General features: G+C 45.8%; 1 protein-coding gene across 4 annotated transcripts in view; it reads right to left on the bottom strand.

The window, feature by feature from the left end:
* Window positions 1-15,412, bottom strand: part of DDHD1 (DDHD domain containing 1) — a 1,509,354-nt gene that overhangs the window by 171,204 nt on the left and 1,322,738 nt on the right. For all 4 annotated transcript variants that reach the window (XM_069637585.1, XM_069637586.1, XM_069637589.1 and 1 more), the window contains one exon: window positions 3,470-3,619. In XM_069637585.1, the coding sequence (XP_069493686.1) occupies window positions 3,470-3,619 (150 nt within the window). The remainder of the gene's footprint in view (window positions 1-3,469; window positions 3,620-15,412) is intronic.

Here is a 15,412-nt window from a genome sequence, read left to right as displayed (position 1 = left end):
GAGGCCAAAAGGAAGCACTCGAAACTGGAAGTGCTCCTCTCCCAAAGAGAAACGGAGATATCTCCTGTGTGGGTTCCAAATCAGGATATGGATGTATGCATCCTGAAGATCCACCACACTGAGCCAATCGCCCATCTGCAAGGAGGAGTGTATCTGGCACGGCGTGATCATCTTGAATTTCTCTTGGGGTAGGAAAAGATTGAACTGGGAAAGGTCTAGGATGGTGCGCAGACCAGCCTGGTTGGGTTTGGGCACCGTAAATAGCCGGGAGTAGAAGCCCTCCCCTTGCTCCCCAAGGGGAACAGGTTCCACAGCTCTGAGGTCCAGAAGTTTCTGAACCTTGGCTTTGAGGGAGGGAGAGCCAGACAGCTGAAAAGGAGGGTTGAGGTGTGGGGTAGGAGGTAGGGGTAAGCGGAAGCCCACCCGAGCGACTGACAAGACCCATCTGTCTTCTGTGATGGTCTGCCACGCCTCCCAATGAGATGCAATGCGTCCTCCCACCGGGGTCTCGTGCGAGTGTGGAAAACCCTCATTTAGTAGGTTTATTGGTGGCGTTGCCACCTGAACCTGAGGAGGAGGCCGAGGAGTGGGAGAAAAACGTGTCCGTTGTTGCCTACGGCGGTTGTTCCCCGCAGGGGTATCCACTCTGCGAGATTTTTGGTCGAGGAAGCCCCTAAAGCCAGAGGAAGATCCACTTTGCGACAACGGTCTCTGGGTTTTGAAAGGAGTCTTAACAAGGAACGACAAGGATTTAGCTGTCTGAGTGCTATCCTTCGTCTTGGTGAGCTCTACATCTGTTGTAGAATGAAAGAGCTCCTTCACATCAAACGGAAGGTCCAACACCTTGTCCTGCATTCCAGAGGCGCGGGTGGACATATCTCCCTGAAAAGCCCTTTGAAATATTCCCTCTTGGGGTCGGTACTCAATGTTTGAAATGTACCGAAAAAGGCCTCCTCAGGGGACTGCTTCGGAACCTGAGGAGGCCTCTCACGAGATGGGCAAATCCAAGGAAGTAACAGGGAAGGGTGCCACACAGGCCCCTCCACAGATGTATCCACATAAATCAAAGGTGCCGACCCCGCAGGCAACGAAACATTGTGCGGAAGAGGCATCCGGGCGTTCCAATCCTAAACTGGCCGATAAGGATGCGCACAAGGGACTCTATGTTCACCCAAGGAACCAAGCCCTACACCTGAGGCCGATGGCGTAGTTGTAGGGGTAGCACCCAAAATGGCCGCCGCGGTCGTGGCGGGAACGGGCGCCATTTTGTCATCGCCTGAGGGGAACTGCGGCACGTGAGGAAGTGAGGCAGTGGTCCCCGTTGATGGATCAGGGGTCTTAACTTTAGCCTTAACATAAGGAACCTCGGCAGAGCCAGTACTGTGATGCCTGGAATGTTTCTGCGACATACCAACTGCCAAATCAGCCTTCCCAGGAAGGACCTCGGCACTGCCGGTAAAAGAAGAGCTTTCCTTCTTTGCCCCCTCAACAGATCTGGTATCGCCGCAAGAGCGGGAACGGTGAGAAACAGCCTTCACTGGTAAGGCCTTGCCAGGCCTCTCAGAAATGTTGTTAACTTTAGCCTCTGAAAGAGGGACCTCGGACCCACGTCCGGTGACAGCCTTATCCGTGCGGGCCTCAAACATCCATTCGGTAACAGCAAGCCCCACCAAGGCCTCAGGGCGCACCTCGGTCTTATTTTTGAGGGAAGCCGACAGAGGCCTCAGAGCGAGCTCCGGTATCCCACGATTCAGTAGAACTGGGTCTACAAACAGCCCCCACAGGAGGGGCCTCGGAGCGTGCTCCGATATCCACAGGCCCCTTACGGAAAACTCTGGTACAATTATTAGGCCCAATGGGCACCTCAGGGCAAACCCCAGTGACAGAGCGATCAACGCCCCTCCCGGCCCGAGAGGAAGCTGGAAAGGTATCCCCCGGCCGGGGTGCTCTGGAAAGTAAAGAATTTACCGGGTGTTTTTTCTTCTCGTCGATGAACGCCTGAAAATGTGAAGGAGGAGTTCGTCGGAACACCTCCTCCCACCGCTCCAACCGACGAAGTGCCCGGACCGAAAGGGAGTCGCAGTAAAAACAGGAGTCCCAACGGTGATCCGGACCCAAGCACTCTAAACCAAGGATGGGGATCTGCCCTCGCGAAACGACAGTGACACGATGAACAATCTGAAAAGTCTAGTTTGAACGACAGACAGACTAGTACACGATCGCTAGCCAGAGCCAGAGAGGAAAAAGGGAAGAAAATCTTCCGAGGATGCAAGTGCATCCAGTCCCGAACGAGCGGAGAAAAGGACTGATGGGCGATGTGTGGGGCGGAGCCAAGGTGGGAGGGGTTACGGCCGCGTGCCGGGCCCCGCGCAGAAAGAGAGGAAGGACACATTTTTTAAAACATGTTTTGGATGCTTTTTACAAGAGAGATGTCCCATAAGTATGGAGGAAAGGGGACGGGACGTAGGAGTATTCTTGTTATTGCTGCTTTATATGCTAGTCATTAAAACACTGTAAAATGTGAACAACAACTAGGATACATTTGGACCTAGCACCTTGAAAGCCTAGGGAATATTTTTTATATCAGTTCCAAAATATACATACAAGCAGGTCTAAGCAACTCAGGTTAACCTATTTTCTATCTAGCACAGCATGGGGGCTGCAAAAACATGCAGCCACCTCTAGTGCACAGTGTTTTTTCTTAGTGAGGTGGGGCAGTACAATCACTGCAAGCAATAATTCTGCTGTGACTGCCAGGAAGATGCTTATACACATTGTCATTGAAAAAACCTGAGACTACTTTAACATTGGAAAAGGCATATCACAGTATTTGTGAAAAACCTTTTACTGTGCAGGAAAGGTGTGACAAAGCATATCCTTTTCCCCCTCAATCTGTGTGCCTTTGAATCTGTCTACAATAGCATTACTGTTTTTTTGATGCTGGTTTCCAATCATTATACACGGCCCGTTTAACCATTTGGCCACATTACGAACTGCAAAACATTTGCTTGAAATGTAACTTCTCAGCGAATAAAGCTGCCTCTAAGTGTTTGAGCATGTGTCTGGTTTTCATTTCCAATGTATGGCCCTTCAGATAAAGGGGCCTTGGACGACTGAATTCCTGGCATACATTTTTTTCTTTAGCCAATGGAGTTTAAAGTGGGAGAATCTCTTGCTTCCCCCCTCGCCCCCTTGTAAAGGTGATGTCCAGCTCTCTCTTGTTTCCCATTTGTCCTGTAACACCATATGATTAAGAGGTCTCTGGGACTTTGAAAGCTTATGGAACCATAATCTGAGCACAATATTTTGTTAGTCCAATAAAAGGTATGAAAACTTGGATTTTACTGGAAGAAGCTTAAAATGTTAAACATGCAACATAATAATAATAATAATAATAATAATAATAATAATACAAACATCTTTAATGCACTAACTTGTCACAAGCACTTAAGATCATAAGATAACTCACCACCGGATCAGTGGGGTGAAAAATATTGAACAACCGGTTACAAATTGTTTTAGGAAGAATATGTTCTTGATTGCCACGATTTCCCGGTCGAATTCCACGCAATGCCAAAAATACTGCTAAGGGAGATCCCATGCAGAAGAAATTTTCAACCTAAAAAAAGACAGCATTTTTTAACAATATTTTTGGTGTTCGTCATGCCACTATCTTTTACTTACATTTAATGACATTTACACGCAACATTCTTTCAATACTACTCAAGCCCTGTTATGGAAACCACAAGTAGAGTTTTTAAATGCAATTTAATATATACACATATATATATACATATATACTACAGGGGGCAACATTTCAAGTTGTTGGCCACTAGCCACACGACAAAAGTCACTTGCCCCATTTGTGAAAGAAGTGTGGTGGATGACGCGTTGCGAGCCCATGTGCACCAAAACTTCAGCAATAGGATACACATTAAAGTGATCTGAAATCCTCCTAAAAGTAGAAGAGGTATGGCTTTCGATGCATACACTGCACACGAGACATACTGCACTGTACAATCATAGCATTAGACATCAGAGCTGCACAGCATGCAGGAGGCACTGCATTTTACACTGCCTGCTTGCAGTCCACCCAGTGAGACGCACCGTAGGCACAATCGTTTAGACACAGCATCCCTACCTCACTGCCAAACTCCGACACTGCAACCTATATAAAGCTATCCGTGCGCTCTCACAGACGGCAATGCATGGAGATTACTTCTCGTGGCCAGAGTGTAGCAGGCACTGCATATCACACTTCTGGAAACATGCACATTGCACAACAGGCATTGCGTCCTGCACTGTATGCTAGCATAAAAAGAACCATGGAATGCAGGAGGGGCACAACATAGTACCCAGAGCACGAGCTTTTCACACTGCTTTAGATGCAAGACACTACTTTGTGTGCTCATATCATGTGGAACACACGCTGTACTGGGGCACCGCATATTACAATGCCTGCGCCTGTAATCCTGCAACGAAGGCAGTGCACCTCAAACTCGCTGCTTGATACCTACACACGCCATGTACGGAATATGACATTGCCGTGTGACATCAGCACACTGCACATATTTGCGCTGCACTGTACACTAGCCCCTAATGGAGGAAAATCCTGCACACGACCAGGCAAGCTTACACAGCATCTTACACAACCTACTCACAGAGAGAGATCTGCATATTGCACTGCCATTACCAAGCACGTTTAAACTTCATCTTTTTTGCCTACTCACAGCATGAGACCTGTATATTGTCTCTGGAGGATAGCTCAGGGGAAACGCACTTGCCTTGGAAGCAAGACACGGAGCAACACAGGTTCGATCCCCCGGTCCACGCTTAGAAACCTCTGGGTATTAAGCGTGTTATAAATAACCAGCTGGTGAGCTGAGGTTGTGAGCCAGTCTGCAGCAGAGTCTTTTCACATTGTTTGTGAGAAGGGAGGAGCCTTTATTTACACCGACACACCGCGGAGCGGTGGGCGGAGCTGGTGAGTCAGTCTGCAGCAGTCCGCTGCAGAGGTGGAGCCAGAGCCGCATGGAGCCAGACGTGCGACCAGCAAAAACAACACTAAAGCCGTCACGATCAATGGCCCAAGGAAAAAAGGAGAGGAGCAAGTCGGAAATAGGGCCTGCTCCAAGACCCACATTAACAGACGCGGCCAAACACATGGACTGGGTAAGCACTGGCCCCCAGGCTGGTGACCTGAAAGAACTGCAAGAACATGGCCCCGCTAAGGAAAGAGCTATCCTACCTGAGCCGTCAGCAACAACGTCTGCTTCAGCGCCCGCGTCTCCACAGTCTTCAACCGAGGATCTAGTGGTCCGGGAGGGGCGTGTGGGCCTGGTGAGCCCTGAGGAGGCTCACGAGGAGAGGTGCAGCGAGGAGACAAGGTGCCCGCCTACCCTCGCACTCGCTGCTGGTCGAAGTCCGCCGGTGAGGCGAGTGGAGTTCGAGCGAGCGCGGTCGGGTGACGGCTCCCGCCGGACTCCAAGTGGTATCCCAGCGGCGGGGGAGGGTGAAAGGGAAAAACCGAAGCAGATGAGGGACAAGAGGAGCCGGAGCGTGGCATTACCACCCCCGTCTTGACAGGCAGAGGTTTGGCTGACCCCAACACTGCCCAGGAACAAGACGAAGAGCGGTCCCAGGGGACCGAAAATGTGGTCAAAAACCCGAGAATTTCCCCAACCCGTGAGGTTGGGGATCAAGAAAAAAGCAAAGGACCCGGACCAAAAAAGATATTGGACAACATATCGGGACAAGCTAAATAAAAGCAATGATCCACAGCAACAACAGGGAGCAATGTGACAACCTGCCAGGTCAGGTAAAACGGGCAATAAATGGGAAAAGACTGCCAAATGACACGAAGAACATCATAGAGATCACAGCTAGTGAGACGGACACGGAAAGTGAAAAGGATGGTGAATCTGAGGATGTTGATACTGACACGGAAAGCAAAATGGAAGGTGAGCCCGAGGACTCCAACAAGGAGACAGACGGGGAACAACTGAAGACCTTATCTATAGAGAAAAGAAAAAAAAAGAAATAAAACAAAAATGGCAGCTAAATCAACTAAATCAGGGGCAAAAAATTCTGTGATAATGAGAGCAACAAACAAACTCCCACCGATGGAACAGAAAGTAGAAAAGGTGAAATCTAAAGGAAGGGAGGGTTTGAAGACGATTAAAAGACGGTGACAAATGGCAAAAGGGCTGCCAAACCCCTTCTGTCATGCCCCCTAAAGGCATTCTTTACACAGCAACACAAAAGAAAGCAATTCACGGAGACGGAAGTATCCGATGCAGAGATGCTAGAAGTGGCACAAGAAACTCCACCAGCCCAAAAGCAGAAGAAAACGGATATGGCCTGTATATCAAAAGATAAACCAGATGTAGAAGACGTCAGACCCCAAGAAAATCCAAATATCAGTAACAATGAAGTGAGTAAAAATATAGAAGTCACGAAGTGGGCAGGGAAGATGAGCACCAACAAAACAGATACATGGGGTGATCCTCGATTCAAAGCATACAACAAGCAAATCCAACGATTAAAGAAAGGGGCTCCGTCGAATCTAGGCGAAACAGAAGGACCGGGGGATGGGCAAACCCCAGAGACAGCGCAGGCTGTTCAAAAAACCCTTGAGGTGCATCAAAGGGACCATATACAGGCCGAAAGAGAGCATCGTTTGGCCTGGACTAAGCCCCATTTGACTACGGGTCAGATAACAATGACACCTACAAAAAAACCGGAAGAGGCAATAACCAATTGGGACAACCAGCGCATGAATAAAAAGTCATCTGGGAGCCTAGCAGCAATAGATCGAGATCAAAGAACACCATTGGAGCACTCAATAATAGATTCACCAGGTGCCACCAGGAGACCAGAAAAAATCCAATTATCACAGAAGAATAGACAGCTAAGTGATATTGCAGCATCTATGCAAAAAGAATCACCGAACAAGAAACCAGACATATTGGCAATCATGTCAGCCATGACCATTGTGCTAGCGCCGTTCTGTAAACTGTATGAAGCCATAAAAGAGGAGGTTCAAGATAATACCGCAATCCTAACAAATATGATAGCAAAAATGTTGCATGTGGAAAGCTACATAACAGAGGTAGAAGATAGAGCAAGTAGTCTGCAAACAAACTGGGAAAGAAAAAGTGAATCCTTAGAAAGAAAGATCAAAATTATGGAATCAATAAACAGAAAACTAACGGTGTCAAAGACCATTCCAAAACCAAACATTCCAGACCCGCAGCTACAGTTTATGGACAAGGGAAAAATCCTGCCAACATCTCCAGCAGAAAAAAGTGAATAATCAACTGCCAAATCAAAAAAGGGACCCGCGAATGATAACACTTCAGATAGAGGCAAGCAGAAAGTCCAATGAAGACATAAAGGCGACTCTTGAACCAGTTGAAACAATTCATAACACAACGGGACCTCAAACAAGGGAGAAGCAAGACTGTCCCAGTAAACGGCCCGTAGAAAACGACATAACAAGATCGCCCAGAACTGTGGAAGATTTTATGACTAATTCCAACTTAATGAACATATCGCAACACCTGGAAAACTATTCAATTGAGAAGAAGGAGGGCAACATAGAGAGAAATAGAAGCAGTGACGGCAACAATAATAAAAAAGGACCTAGTGTCGCTGGTAAAGCAAAAGAAGATGTGCACCACTCCAATGACCGAAGCTGTTCGCCATCGCGGAAGAAAATTGACTCCCAACATAACACCAAACGAGATCCAAGCGAGGAGCGTAACAAGGTGAAAAGCAAAGGAATCAGTACTAGATGAAGTCCACGTAAATATCGATCATCAAGAGAGGAGGTTGAAAAGCAAAACAAAACAAGAGAAGAGATACGTGTATTTAAGTTAGAACAAGTGGAAATAAAAGAAGACCATCTAATACTAAATCGACCAACAGTACTGCAGATAACAAAGAAAATGAAAACACTAAGAAAAATTAAAGAATGACAGGAGTAAATACCTAAAGCATTATCAATCCAAAACGAAGGAGCTATACTGTCAGAATCGCTGGAAGAATTCTCAGGCGGAAGACCATTATATCCAAAGGGATGGTAAACGGCAAAGCGACATTATTTGGAAGGATGAAGCGGAAAATAATCGGCAACAGATGTATTACAACAGGGCGTATCTCGATCATGGACAGGGTCCATCAAGAAGCCGAAGAGAAGAACAGAAAGAGCAGCGGACAAAATCAGTGGCAGGTTCGAAATCACAAGAGGATAAGAAAAATTCAAAGGTGAATTATCCAGTGAAATTGACAGAGTCACCTCAATCCAAAAGCTCCAGGAAAATGGTTAACCTCAACTTGGAACAAGAACAGCAGGAAATAGCAACGACCAGGGTCAGCCTTCGACCAGCCCAACGAACCAACAAGAGGTGCGGAGAGGCCCGAAAAGGAAAAATATAGCTTGGGATCTTGATACACGAGAGGCTATGGACATCTAACGACAGTCGGAGACGTGAACCTAGGTCTCTATGACATAGTCTGTCTGCAAGAAACATTGATGATGGATCAACTCACACTCGACGGTTTATTGTGGAGTTATCGCCAGCAGTGAAAGGCCTCTTAGGTAGACCATTGTCGGGTCTGTTAACTGCAATTAAAATGGGCTTGGGCCTAACTGAACCCAGAAAGTGGAAAGAAGCATATGAAATGCTCGTTATTCTGACAACATGGTCACAATGCAGTGTGAAGAAGCGAAGTTGCCAGTCGAATCATCTAGCAATAATATATTGCTATTGGAATCCGCAACGCATGTCAACAAAAACTTTTTGCTCCAACATGGCAGCTACGATAGACCAGCTGTATGAAGACTTTCAGCAAAATTGAAATCATCATATGTGGAGACTTCAATGCCAAATGCAATGACACATCTGGTGCGACATTGGGTGACGATCAGCGGCCCGGTGGAAATTAAGCAACTGTAGAGCGAGGAAAGGCATGGAACGAAGTTATCAGATCAAGAAATATACAAAACATAGCCTCGCAGTTCCCGGAGCAAGATAACATCCCTACTTGGGAACAAATGTCCTCAAAACCAACATTAGACTATATATTTAGCTCTGATGGTCTAACACCTAATATTGAGAGCTTTAAGGTGCAAAGAACTCAACACAGTGACCACAACTTACTGTCCTGTACATGGCAAGGAAGAAGACCCGAAAAATGGACTTATCGAGTGGTCACTTAAGTAAACATCCAACAAACACGGCTCTGTTTAACTGAAGCGGACATTGAAAAAAAATCAAAATGTCGTGGGACCTAAGAGTCGCCAGCAACTCGTATAAGAAAATTGATGAAAGACCAAATTATCTGCCATTACTACTGGCATACCAAATGCCAGGGACAAGAAAAAACAAGAAACCAGAATACTCCAAGCTCGCCTATGACAAAGCAGTGGTAGATAAAAGAAAAGTGGGGCGGAGATTAAGAAGAATAGCTAAGAAAACGAACGCCAAAGAAGATTGGGAGAAATGGCAGATGGAAGTGAAAAGGTACAACAGCTGGTCGGAAATGACAGAGCAGCCCAATACCAAAACGATGCTGAGGATATAATGAGAAAAATATTGACAAAAAAAATCAAGTGAATTTTGGGCACTGATAAAAACCATGAATATCACATCTAGTGTGATGCAGAGCAACGCAGTGTCAGAAGCGAAATGGATAAACTACTTAACGACCGAATTCGATGGCCCTAATTCAGTTACGACCGCGACGAAGCGAGCTTCAAATGCAACTTGGGTGGACGTATCAAACTCGGAGGACATTGAAATGACAATCAAGAAGTTGAAAACATCTAGAGCCCCGGATCCTGATGGACTGACAAATGTGGATCTTAAACAGTTTCCCAAAGAGTGGTCGGAAGTGATCAGTAAGATCTTCGCAGAATGTGGCAAGAAAAAACGAATTCCGGAAACTTGGCCGAAAGCAGTCATAGTACCAGTCTATAAAAAGGGAAGCAGAAAAGAACCCGAGAGCTATAGGCCGATAGCCTTACTGGATATCACAGGAAAAATATACACAACACACCTGCTTGTTCACTTTAGGATCTGGGAAAGACATGGTCCATCAAAAGACATCCTGCAAAAGAAATGGCAGCACAGCGATCAACATCATGCTAATAAACATCCTGAAAGCTAAAGTGAAGGAAGGAGCGCCAAAGGTGTATCTGGTGTTTGTCGATCTCTCGAAAACTTTCGATAAGATCGACCGTAACAAACTGTGGTCGAACTTACACGGCTGGAACTGTCCAACAAAGGTGCTCGAACCAATAAAAGCTCTTCACTCTCAAACTAAGATAAGAGTTAAGTTAAACCATCAGGGCACTCTATCGGAAGAGATCACAGTGAACAGAGGTGTCAAACAAGGATGCCCCTTGGCCCCGGCCTTATTTATTGCATTCCTAGGAGATTACCAGCATTCAGAAGCAAAAATAAGCGCTTCCCCCCTAAAATTGGAAAAACGGCCATTCCGAGACTTTTGTATGCCACAATGTCATCCTGATAGACCAGACGAAACTTGGGCTGCAACGAAAACTATCAAATCTGGAGAAATACATTGGCGACAACCACCTTGAGATAAATAAATCAAAAACTAACATTCTGGCTATCGAGAAAGTACCAAGTAAATCAAACAAGCAGCAGAACTGGTTTCTTGACAACGGCAAAATTGAAATCGTAAAGAACATCAAATATCTTGGAGTTCAGATTGACAGCTCAGGAACTGACAAGTCTATGCAAGATCTGTTGTGGGAGAAAGTTAAACGCCTAACTTCGCAAACAAGAGCAGTAGATAACAAGTTTGGGAAGTTTTCATTAATCCCGGCGATAAACATTTATAAGACTAAAGTAGTTCCATCATTGGTGTACGAAGCTTCTCTATACATCACAGGGCCGCTCTGGAACAAATTGGAGGGCCACGTTTGGAAAGCAGTGTTAGGCTTGCCAAAGTCGACCTCCAGGCCGGCCGTTAGGCAGGAACTGGGTTTAGTGTCACTAGCCTCGATGGTCGACCAAAGTGCCATGAGACTCTATAGGAAAATCATCATGGCCGACACATTACACGTCATGGAAGAAATTGAAATAGGAAAATGTGAAGCCCTAAAAAAATGGGTAGAAAGCAGAAAAGAGAAGTTAACTGAAATAGCCTGCACAGAAAAAGAGCTTAAAGAAAACCCGATCGTATCAAACGAAAAATGGAGGAGATGGACTGCATCCACACAATTGAGAAAGCAGTACGGAACAACCTTTTAACTCATCTCCCTCTGACCTGTAACAAGCTGAAAAGACCGCAAAACTATTGTGTAAAATTCCCAGAAAAAAAGATTGAGAAACTTGTTCATGAAAGCTAGATTAGATCTGTTGCTAACGCACAAAATTATATCTATTCGGGGATCGTCGAGCGACCATGAATGTCACCTATGTAAAAAGGCAGCAGTGGTAGAAACTCTGAAACATCTGGTGATAGACTGAACTAAAACCAAACAAAACAGAAGCACATATCTCCTACCGCTGATAACAAATCCGAGGATGCGACAAGTAGACGATCTGTGGAACAGATTAATCTCAGGTGAAACTACCAGAAGGACGGTGGCCATGGTCAAATTAATAGGACTGGCTTTCCATCAGATTAACCAGACATCGACTTCAACTATCTCCTAGTCGAACTAGGAGCCATCCAAGTGATTATGGCGAAGACGCAATCCCCGGTCTACGTACGCCAAAACAGAAGGATTTGATAGCGGACGGGTGAGGACATGAAAAGCGAAGATACAAAGTTGGTTCGAAATCTTGATAAAACTCAGGCTCACCTGAGAAAATTCAATAAATAAATGTTTTAAAAACATAACCAATTACAATATATTGCACTGCATATTACATGTTTAAATGCCTACTCACAGCACTGTGTACTGGCTGTTAACAGCATGAGCACATGACACCACACTGGGTTACGGCTTTTCATAGCGGTTCTAAAGACAGAACTACACGCATGCTCTGCGTGTGTACACTAGTGTGACCAGACGTCCCGGATGTCCATGGAAATCACGTCATATACACTTTATGGAAAGGAGAAGTGCTGGAAATATGATTGGGTGGTTGTTGTGGGGCCGTGTGGGGGGAGGGGCGGTAATTGGTGGGTTGTGATGGGGTAGTCTTGTATGTTGTATGTTGTTGGTTGTCCCGGTTTTTCATTTTGGAAATCTGGTCACCCTAGTGTACAATTCTGCTATCTGCTAAATGACAAAAAGGGGATTCCATCAAACACTGCAGTCAAACCCCTCCCAGTAGATGGCAATGTTGGGCCATAAATGTCCTGTCAGCAAAGCAGGAGCTCTCCCCATTCCAATTTTCACTCGCCATTTATGAGTGGCGAGTGGAAATGTTGCGCCCCGATATATCTTATATAGAAATATCAAACATTACTAGCCAAGTAATTGTCTTTCTGTGTCTTGTAACTGCTTAGAATCACAAGCTTTTCATAGGCTGCCATCTAGTGGTTGGTACAACGTGTTGGTCTTCTTTCTTTTCGAATTCAAAATGGTGCAGTTGCTGTTACACTCTCCCTACACTGCGCATGCAGCTACCCATGATCCCTCACACACCGACATCTTCAGATTGTTAGTTTTTCTGCTCTCAGGATAGTGCATAAGGCTTTCTTTTTTTAAACTGTGCCTTCGCTGCCAAGCCGGGGGGGGGGGGGGAGGGTGCATTTAAGCAGATATAATGCCACAGAAAGGCAAATACTGGGTAGGTAACTGTCGGAGGCTTGTGAACCTGCCCATATACACATGCTTTGCATAGACTAGCAAGTGGAAGCTAATTAATGTGGCGGGAGAGCTGACGGGACAGTAGCGAATATATGCTTTTAATATGGCTTGTCCCAATCTGTTCTTGCTGAAGTATCCACACAATAAATGCTGTGGGAACGTGTGCACTGAACTCTATGTTCCTTCTTTAAAAATTGCTTCCAGAGGTACGATCGCAATTAAAGTGATTGATGCTCTTGTACTACGTGTACAATGTGCTTTAAGTGTAAAAGGGAGAGGCTTGTTAGATAGTACATAGCAGTGTTGTATACACCAAACAATTATCTTGCAATGTCTTTTGCAACTGGATCTCCCGACTGTCTTTAAGACAAAATTAATGTGTGTTACGGATATTCTTTGTTCTGATGTGGTAGTTCATTACTGCTGTGCATACGTCAAGCATATGACGTATGCACCTCCGTTTTGGAAAAAAGCCTGGTACTTCTACAGATTGATTGGCATGGCATATTTAAATCGATTTGAAAATCATGTAGGAGTTCTTCAAAGCACCTTGTTTTTCTGCATTGAGACAAAAGGTTCTGAAAAAGAGGACTAATGTCGTTTGAGTATTCTGTATTCTTACGTTCCGTCCCCTTTAATACATACTTATAGGGTGTCCATCCTATGGGGACAGGACCAGTATTCTTTTGGCACAGCAAAAAGAGTTTCCCCATCACAGTTATCGTGTTCCAATGAAGGCACTGAGGCGTGGGTGTGGCTAACCTTGATGACTGCCTGCCGGCAACACCAGTCAGTTCTTTTTTCCGCGTCGATGCGACTGGACTCTTGGCAAAGCGTGCCTATATTTTTGTGCGTCACTATTCCCCAACGCCTTTTTTTAGCTTCATTTCATTTACTAACTTCGCCCTCCGGCAACTTCCGCCTGTCTTATATGACAGGTGTCGAAGGTTTTTCAACCTGCGGCAGGCATTTAGTGGCGGCGGACTCGCACGCGCAAGGCCTGGAGTGTTTGGTCCCTCATCACAGATGGGTGGCCTCTTCCTCCTGCCACGCACTTTCTCCGAGGACTCTTTGCAGAAGACTTGAAGTGGAGGTATCTCTTCAATGCGTCACCTCTGTGCGAGTTAAGAGTTTGCTTCTTCACAATGTTCACGTCAGGTAAGTAAGGCACCCTGCGAAAGTGGGAGGGACGCCAGACCTGTAGTGGCTAGCCACCACAGTACCGGAGTCCGCTCCAAGGCTATCTTGGCTTCTACTGGTGCAGTGGGCGCTGAGGCTTTCCTGTGAGCTTTTACCAGAGCATCCTTCGAGACTCTTTGGGCTCGTATAGGTCTAAGTACTGAGGAACTTTTGGGGTCTAAAACCGGGTTGGTGATAACAGAGGTGACGCCTCAGTGTAGAAAATCTACCAGCCATACTCAGAAGTCCGAGGGCCAGCGGCCATCCAGACACAATCCGAGTATTTTCGTTCAAAAATAACTACTGTGCATCGTCCCGAGGATCCCACTGGATCTAAACAGATGCAGAGATCTGCATTCAGTGCTACTCCTTGTGTCTCATTATCAGCTTCAAGTACAGGTTCTAAGGCTTCCACAACCCGTCAGAAAATGTCACTTCCTGCCAATGAGGCAGCGCCATTTCAAGGAGAGCGCCAACCTGCCCCAAAAATGGGTGCCGCAGACCAGCCTAAAAGGACAGATACATCAGTCATGGTTTCCCACTCGACGGAGGACATTTCAGGCATTTCCTCTCCGGAGTCAGGGCCATATGTTCCTTCTAGGCCTTCACAAAGCTATCTGCCTCCTACTGTCTCCAAGGAGGATTTTGTGATGGTAGATTGATACCCTATATATGGAAGGCATGGTATCAATAGTAATACAGACACAAGTGACCAAAGTTCAAGGGTGTTTATTGAATTTCAACAAGGGTGTGATGAACACTTATCCAATCCTAAATCTACAGATGGGTGCAAGCTACGACCATCAAATAATAATAATGCAGTCCTAGTGTAGTCTCATCAAAATAAAAGGGCCTATACTAAAAAAGCCTATTGCCAATCCTTACATCTAAATACAAATAGTGTGTGGTGGTGTTAATGAAAAAGAAAGATGTGTTCCCAAAAATTATATGTCAGGCTGTTGGACTCCCTTCCCCACGTTTTCAGCACGGGACAAGGCAATTCACTCGAGCACTGCACACTCTACTGCTTCTTCGGAACGAGGATACAGTTCCATTACCAGCATCAGGCCCTTCTGTGCCCAGGTCTCTTAAGTTATAAAAGTCTCTTGATTCAGAGGGCCTGATGTACCAAAACCAACAAAAAGTTCCTTTCCTTTTACAAGTACTTAAGTCAGGGGATTCACTCTTCACCCTGGATCCCCCTCAGCCGGGCTCACAGCCCTTTTTATACCACAATTGTTACTTTGGATCCCCCCTCTTCTGGTCTCAGATCCCCCCTTCTCCAATATTCTAAAAATATTCTTTCTCGGGTGACTCATGGTTCACCCCAGATCCCCCTCAGCAGGGCTCAGATCCTTCCTCTTACACAATTAGTCTTACTCAGCCGGGCTCAGGCTAATTACAGTTCGTACTATCTGTCAAAGACTTTCAAAT

The sequence above is a fragment of the Ambystoma mexicanum genome, chromosome 14 (genome assembly GCF_040938575.1).
Source record: "Ambystoma mexicanum isolate Mex_15411 chromosome 14, UKY_AmexF1_1, whole genome shotgun sequence".
Classification (NCBI taxonomy): domain Eukaryota; kingdom Metazoa; phylum Chordata; class Amphibia; order Caudata; family Ambystomatidae; genus Ambystoma; species Ambystoma mexicanum.
Note: the sequence above shows the minus strand (reverse complement) of the source record. Positions and strands in the feature narration are given on the sequence as shown.